This window comes from Haliotis rubra, unplaced genomic scaffold (assembly GCF_003918875.1).
Source record: "Haliotis rubra isolate DU_JTF1 unplaced genomic scaffold, ASM391887v1 Scf417, whole genome shotgun sequence".
NCBI lineage: Eukaryota > Metazoa > Mollusca > Gastropoda > Lepetellida > Haliotidae > Haliotis > Haliotis rubra.
In genome coordinates, this window is record NW_025767099.1 from 32,221 (window position 1) to 41,071 (window position 8,851).

Sequence of the window (8,851 nt, forward strand, 5' to 3'; positions counted from 1 at the left end):
AGTGAGTTAGTGAGTTTGGTTTTACGCCGCTTTTAGCAATATTCAATTAATATCACGACGGGGGACATCAGAAATGGGCTTCACATTGTAAGCATATGGGGTATCGAACCCGGGTTTTCGGCGTGACGAGCGAACGCTTTAACCACTAGGCTACCCTACCGCCCCCCAAAAGAATGAAGAAGATAAATAGCCAAAATAACCCAAACAAACAAAAACACCAACAAACTAAAGCAAAGAAAACAAACAAACAGAAAAACAGTATTATGAGATATTGACACTACGTGAACGACATGTCAGCGTCAGTAACAACATCACCGCCTACACCAACACAGCACTGCCTTCACTGACCACCATGCGACTCTAGAAGATCCACTAGTCGCTTATGTCTCCATCTTGTCGCATAGTAGCTCGCTGTCCTTCCATCCTTGTTCTTGGCGTTGATGTCCACCACATTCAGGGAAAGGACAAACGCCGCCGTCCAAACATCTCCTGTCCGACAGGCCAAGTGAAGGGTGTTATCACCGCCATCGTCCACCAGAGACACATTAGCGCCTTCCCTCACAATAAGCTCCACCACATCTCTGTGTCGATACCAAGCTGCCTCCATCACTGGTGTCCTGCTATATATACCCTCCTCTACTGTTGACGTCCAACACGTTCAGAGACAGGACCAGCTCTACCGTTCCCACATCTCATCCCCGACAGGCGAAGTAAAGAAGACTGTTACCGCCATCGTCCACAAGTGACACATCGACCCTTCCCCTCACAAGGAGCTCCACCACATCTCTGTGTTTATACCAAGCTGCCAACATCATCAGTGTCCTGCTCCACCATCCTCTACTGTTGACGTCCGCCACGATCAGAGACAACACCAGCTGCACCGTCCTAACATGTCCACCACGACAGGCCAAGTGAAAGATGTTGTTACCATCATGGTCCAACAGAGATGCGTCGGCTCCTTTCCTCAAAAGTAGCTTCACCACTTGTCTATGTCCCTTCTCTGCCGCCATCAACACCGGCGTCCCCAATTCCATTCTACAGTTGATGTTGGCGTGTCCCGCAGACAGGATCCGTCTCACTGTCGTCTGGTGATGGAGTTGGTGATGGAGTCGCTGCAACACAAAATAAACTCAATCCGAGTTGACACGTGACGAGGACATTGCTACATCATTTAGCTATTCCATCATGGCTGACAACAATATAACATGGAGGGAATGACAACACGTTGTTTCTGTGATTAAAGATGCTGTGTTTAATACTTTCTGTTCAAGTTGTAGCAATAGTTTGTGTTATCCCGGAGAGTTGGAACATTTGTTGACCGTACAACCTGATAATACAATTGTTGTTTGACATAAGTTTGTTTATGATACAATGTTTTGTCTGTTGTTTAACGCTGCACTTAGCATTGTATTTGTCTGGTTCATGGAATCCTGTTACTGACAACATGGACGTTGATCGATACCACTGGTGATACGCATGGTTCTTGGAATCCTGTTACTGACAACATGAACGTTGATCCATACCACTGGTGATATGCATGAGTCTCCGATTGCATTGTGTTAATTGCAGGAAGGAGTAAGGACTGAGCTTCCTGCCTGCTGGGTTCTCCCACCTACCTTGTAGATCAGACTCTTGTGTCGTCACTGGCACTGGTGGAACCGTCTTGCGCGGGCTCGGATCCTGACTCAGTCGAGGCTGAAACAGGGAAAATGTTGTTCAGACAACTATACATATCACGTAAGCGTTATATTTATATGCCATATAAACGTTTTGCCTTTTGACAAATGTGCTTTTTCTACATATATTCACGGATGAATTAGATCCAAATGTATCTCTTATAACAGAATTAAAGTATAATATATAATTTGATACTTTGTTGAGATTGTTGTTTATCTCCCCTGCATGTAGCTGATGCGGCCTTAAGCAACAATCAGTCACTCACCTTCCTGCGTCCCATGACAAATATACCTACATGAACATTAATATATTCACGGATGAATTAGATCCAAATGTATCTCTTATAACAGAGTGAGTGAGTTAATATTTAACGTCACATCTTATAACAGAGAATTAAAGTATAATATACAATTTGATACGTTATTTAGATTGTTGTTTATCTCCCCGGCAGGTAGCTGATGCGGCCTAAAGTAACATTCAGTTACTCACCTTCCCGCGTCCCATGAACATTAACATTATTACACTGAAAGAAAAATCATATGAAATACGTAATGGAAACACAATTATGTGCAGTTATACCTGCTCCATTGGAGCTTATGTCTGCATAAAAGTATTAATAGGAACCTTCAAACATACAGATCAACTACTAAAGATCGTTTTCCCTTGTCTTCTATGTTATTCCTACCCGTGAAGATCCGGGTTAGAATTGGTCTTCAGCAACCCATGCTTGTTGTAAGAAACGACTAACGGGATCGGGTGGTCAGGCTCGCTGACTTGGTTGACACATGTCATGATATCCCAATTCCGTACATCGATACTCTTGCTGTTGATCACTGGAGTGTCTGGCACAGACACGTTTATTTACAGACTGCCCAATATATCTGGAAAATATCTGAGTGCGGCGGCGGACTATCTCGACCGGAGCTGTTCTAGCAAATAGTGCTATACCAGACAGCCAGTTTTAAGAAGAGTCAACTTGATGAAACATATTTGTATTCAGGATCTGATATTATGATGCTGTACTTTACTTTCATAACAAACTATGTTATTCCTTGGTATCTGTGTAGTATTCATGTATTGTTTCGGTGACAATCAATAAATATGTCATTCAATATATTTGACCTGGGAGACATTGCGCCTGGCAGTGTAATTCACGTGAGTGTAAGTAATTTCGTATCAAATTCTGTTTTAAATTGTTAGACAAAGGGCATTGCAGTCTGTCATACAGACTAACGCTTAGTCTCTGAATATATATAAGTTTGATTGTAACAAATAAACCAATTAAAATTGAAAAAGAGCCCCAGGGAGACCAGAGAACCTGAGGAAATCTGGACTTGCCTCATCTATGGCTTTAGCACTGCAGGGAAGGCAACGCTGTAGGGAAAATAATATGGTTCAGTAACTGTGAGACAGACTATCTGTCATACAGACCCTGAAACCAAATATATCCAAGAAAGCCAATGCAAGACTAAATATGTGGAATCAAGTCTCAGGGCTCCTTTTCATTATAATTTTTATTATTATTATTTTTATTAGAACTGTTTTTCTGTACTCATATGCTCATTTTAGAGACAAGTTGTTAGTTGCTCTCAACTTGAACACTTGATGTAGAAAACCCTGAAAATAACAATCTGCGAAATGGTCCGCATCTGGCTGAGCAAATGTGCCTCTCCCCCGGGTATAGACTAACACTAAGTCTCTGAATATGTATAATTTGGTAGAAACAAATAATTCCTTGTAAAGTTGAAAGGGAGGCCCAGGAAGTTGAGACATCCTGGATCTGAGAAACGCTAGACTTGCTTCATTTAGAATTTTTAATTACAAAAAGGGCTGGACTGTTCAGAGACTGTGAGACAGACAAGATCGTCAACGATCTCCCATAAAAGACAAACGACTTGCACATGTCTCTGAGGTAAAAATTAACGGTTTAAATGATAATTCATTCAAAAATGATAAATAAAGATCGGGGTCCTGTACTGTCTGCTTATCTAGACTTGCCTCTTCGAAGCATAGAATTAATATACATCCATGGGTTTAGCATTCAGTACAGTCTCAGAGCAAGGCTAACAGAATACGGGAAGGCTCCAGTGCGTTTAATTATAATACCGGGTTTCACGCAGAAGTGCCAGAACCGCGAGCAGCAGGGAGAGTAAAGTTGCAAGTAGCCTTGCTCCAGGCCTGTACTGAGTGCTGAATCCATGGATTTACAGTTGTTCTATTCTTTAAAGAAGCAAGTCTAGATAAGCGTACAGTACATCTAAGGACTTGACTACTCATTGCCCATGCGCAGATAAATTACAGTCGTTAAAAATAACCTCCATTAATCGGACAATACCAATGATGTAAATGTGTGTTACGTCAATAATGAAAACGACAAGTTATTATCTGCCCTTGTTATTACAGAGCTCTCTCCTTTCCGGGTACTCGAATTCCTAGAAATAGGACTCGATTCCAGCTGTACCCGACCCGGACTCGAGTACCCGAGTACCCGTCCCAGCCCTAGAGAGCGAACCCTATTCTTTTTTCAAATATAAATTAAACTATTATTTATTACATTAGGGACTTGTGCAAGTCTAACTCGCAGGTTCACTCACTGAAAACTATTACTCCCTGACTGTATCTCGGGGGTAACGCTATCCGCTCATCAGAATTCTTGTGTGAGATGAAATGTTTATGCCACGTTCTTTACATCATTAGCTATACATCTGGTGTTTGTCAGACGCGTTAGGTGCATATCTGCTTATTAGTCTGTTTCACAGTAATTCAGCCACATTATTTTCCCTACTACCTAACCTTCCTGCAATGCTAAAGCCCCTAATGAGGTAAGTCTAGATGTGTTTTATGAGCCTTAAGCTATATAAATCTCTGTATTTACCGTTATTTAACTTACGAAGACAACAATAATGGCTTTAAATCTGTCGAGTTGAGCTGCCTAAGAAACACTGAATGTAACTATTACTTAGACATATAGCTTTTCAGCCGGCAGTGTGCCTATTGTTTTAATGCACTGCAACCTCCCCATAATGTGTTTATCCTCGTGTTACGATTATCATCTGAACAGTTGTACATGCCACTGACTGCTAAAAGATTTCAACCACAAAAAATCACCCAGGAGTTTAAAATGTCTATGTGGCGCACGTATGCGTGCATGCATGTCGGTATATGATTTTCTTAGTTTTTTCTTTTTATGTTTTTGATTTTGTGATTTTCACTTTTGCACATATTCTTAGACAAAATGGTGTGTTTGGAACTGATTAAGCGCGAACATGTGTTTTGGCGGTTTCATTTTTAAATTGGTTTCTCGACTTAGCTCTTAAAATATTTGAATACACAGTCTGAACCTGAGGAAATCTAGACTTGCTTTATTTAGGGCTTTAGCACAGCAGAGAGGGCTTGGCAGTAGGGAAATTAATGTGGTTCAGGGACTGTGAGACAGACTACCGCTAGATCTACGTTACACTAAACCAAACATTTTCCCATTGACTTCTACAGTAACGTTAGACTTTTTAAAAAAAATTGACTACGATATGAAAAGCTGTGAGTGAATGAGTGTGTAAGCCGCTTTTAGCAATACTCCAGCAATATCACGGCGGGGACACCAGACATGGGCTTCAGCCAGCTCCTTTTCCGAGTACAGGAAATTAAAAAGATCAACCCCAGTTCCGCACAAAATGTCAACTGCTTGAAAATACCTGTGGTCACATTCAGTATAAGTCATCAGTAAACTGACCGACTGAGTTTGGTTTTACGCCGCTTTTAGCAATATTCCAGCAACATCACGGCGCGGGATACCAGAAATGGGCTTCACGCATTGTACTCATGTGGGGATTCGAACCCGGGTCTTCGGCGTGACGAGCCAACGCTTTAACCACTAGGCTACCCCACCGCCCCCATCAGTAAACAAAGACAGCACTAAATATTTAAACAATTGGTCAGTTTTAATTACTGGATGGAAGTATGAGTGAGTCTGCACTGAAGGTTCGCGACCAAGTGTTTGGACAAAGGGTTGGTGCTCTTCGTTCAACCATATCCATATGCAAAGGCAATTCAATCATTCACCTGCAAAGTTCCTTTTGGGATGTCAAAATAGGAGATTGTATCAAAGCTTGAAATAACTTCCAAATGTCATCATAAAACAGCTTGACATTTTTATTGAAAGTTGTAGCGCTCATCGAAATCTTGGTAAAAAGCGCATATATTTGATTGTACCTGAATAGAAAAGAAGATGCTGGATCTGTTGGAATACATGTATCGATTAAGTGGATCACTCTTGGCATGAACACAGGCAGTTTTCATCAAAATACATGTGTGACGCAGTTGTTTGTTGTGGTTCTCGTTAGAATGCCAAGGAATTGGAATGGTGAAGGCAAAACTAGTAACAGGAGGAATCAATTCTTCCCCCGTTGCAGTCTGTATCTCATGAGCGGATGGCTGCCATTCGCGTTTGGAAACATCAACAAGCCTGCAATGCGCTGTGCAATGATAAATAATAATAATGCCATAAAACTATTCAGGACCCAGTACGTTTCCAATCTATACATCTAAAGGCTTTTGAAATCTCTGTCCGAACACTAAAATATATGATTATAACAAAAATTCTTATTTTATATTTATGAAATTTACACCTTTTTCACTTTACTGTACATTGAACTATTACCTTGTGTATATTGTGCAGTGTCGCATGTGGTTTATTAGTGTTAGGAGTAGAAATTATAATACTGCATTTCTACCTTCGGGCGTCAAAATTAGTATGGAATACGATTTTTTTAATAAAAAATATCCATCAATTTCAAATTTCAAGTGTAATTCAAGCTGCAAGGTGTTTAGTTACAGTATATTGTGGGATCTCTTCCGGAATCCAATCGAGATTAATGTAGTTTTATCTGTGTTAATCTTCATCTAGAAAATGTATTCATTACTGCCTGGACGCATTGGTCTCAATCTTATGCCAGCCTTGTGTTATCTGCCAGTTCTGCCAGTATACAGTATCTCGTCGCTGTACTTTCAAACTCGTGAAGATCCGGATTAGAGCTGATCTCCAGCAACCCAGGCTTGTCACACCCATACTTGTCGTAAAGGGCGACTAAGAGGATCGGGTGGTCAGGCTAGCTGACTAGGTTGACACTTGTCATCGTATCCCAATTGTGTAGGCTGATGCTCATGCAGTTGATCACTGGATTGTCTGGTACAGACTCGATTACCTACAGACCGCCGTCATATAGCTGTAATATTGAGTGCGGCGTAAAACTAAACTCAGTCAATCAATTCTATGTCCTGCGTGTACTTCCGTTATGCTTAAGCTCTTAACAGTTTCTTGCACGGTCAGTTACAAAGCACAGCAGTGACGATTCTTGCTGCTGCAAGATGCTGTTATGGAGGTGGTTCAACAAGGACGAAACAAAAGTCAATGTTCACCTTCACCGCTTCTCCCACTTCACAATGATGGATGAAACACAGGAACCTCCTGTTGCATCTTTCCAAATTTCCAATGCAACTTCACGGTAAACAATTACTTCCTTGAATAGGTCAAGGTCACGAGGTCGCTGCCATTATTTGGATGGGTAAGGGTGTACGTCTGAATATCAATATGTGAACAAAGACTGATATTATTCGATGTATATTTTTAGCAGTAATAGTGGGTGAACACTGTAGTGAATAAACAAAACGTCATTTGTTATTACTGAACCCAGTGTTTGTTAGTTATTGACAGTTTAATCAATCATCACCCCACAGCGGGCGATACCGCTTGAGGCTGGACTGCCAGGCAGCTAACACGTTCGGTTTTAAATGAGATTTATAGTTACACAAGCTGTAATTTCAAAACACAATATGGCTTATTTCATAATGAATATTCAGACATCAGCAAAACTCTCTGGCGTTTCTTTTTCTGCCGAGTATATTTACGGATTATGTGATACAAAATGGAACCAGTAAATCGTAAAACGTTTAATCCTAACGTGCACCTGGCGGTTCACCGGGTATCACTTTAATATGGATCAAATAGAAAACTTTTGTGATCAATACAGTTCGTCCTAAACGTGTTCAATTAATCTACATTTAATAAATTATATTATCAATTTTGTTAAGGGACTATGTTTTCAGCTTTTAGTGGATTTGGAACAGGTAAGTAGGTTTGTTGTTTAACGCCGCCTTCAGCAATATTCTAGCTTTATGGCGGCGGTGTGGATTTGGGGATTTTATGGGGATTGTATATGTAAACATTTTGCCAATCTGTGTATTGTTTTTGCCTTGATGTTTTTAATGGAAACTGAGAGAAATGACCAGTAATACTCAGAAATACGCTTTCACACCTTACCTTTTAGGCTTAATGTTATCAACACTATTTGAGTGGTAGTGGGGTAGCCTAGTGGTTAACGCGTTCGCTCGTCACGCCGAAGGTCCGGTTTGATTCCTCACATTTCAGGTCTTCCCCGCCGTGATGTTGCTGGAATATTGCTAAAGCGGCGTAAAACTTACTCACTATTTGAATTGGTGACAATCAGTCATTTCATTCTGAACTGTAATTCAGGGATGTATGTATTGCAGCTGTGCATTAACATAGTCTATGTAAAAGTCTTCTCGTGACACGATCCAACATGGTGGAAAGCTGCCTTCTGCGTTTGTGTTGCTTACTTCGCGACAGATTCAAACGATTCCAGTGTTTTTAGTGTCAGAATAACAGAGCTACAGATAACTTTTGGGGTCAGTGAGTTATGTACTCGCTTGTGATCATCCCAATTGGGTATGCTAATTTTCCTTTGAGTAACTAAATAAATTGTACTCATCTCACTCAAAACTCAATTGCATATTTTGCTATTTCCATTAATAGAAACTTGAAGCAACGAGACATTAACCGAAGCAACGAAAAAATAATCGAAATAACGAAAATATTCGAAGCAACGACTAAATGTTCGAAATTTCAAATTTTGAGAGCGACTTGAAGCAACGAAAAATATTCGCAGCAAAGACAAATTAATCAAAGCAACGAACAAATAATTGAAATAATGAGGAAATACTCAAAGCAACGAGTAAATACTCGAAATTTCAAGTTTTTCACAGAAACTTGAAGTAACGAGAAAATATTTGAAATTTCAAGTTTTGATAGACACTTGAAGTAATGAGAAATTAATCGAAGAACGAAAATATAATTGAAATGACGAGAAAATACTCGAAG

The 8,851-nt window shown here is 40.3% G+C and overlaps 1 protein-coding gene across 1 annotated transcript; it reads right to left on the reverse strand.

Moving 5' to 3' along the window:
• Positions 1-692: 692 nt before the first annotated feature.
• Positions 693-1,010, reverse strand: LOC124288388 (receptor-interacting serine/threonine-protein kinase 4-like). Its single transcript, XM_046724906.1, has one exon. It carries the CDS (start codon positions 1,008-1,010, stop codon positions 693-695), a length of 318 nt encoding a protein of 105 aa, XP_046580862.1.
• Positions 1,011-8,851: the final 7,841 nt, after the last annotated feature.

What these genes read in the sequence shown, in the direction of transcription:
- LOC124288388 (XM_046724906.1), bottom strand. Translation starts at nt 1,010, where the DNA reads ATGGCGGCAGAGAAGGGACATAGACAAGTGGTGAAGCTACTTTTGAGG.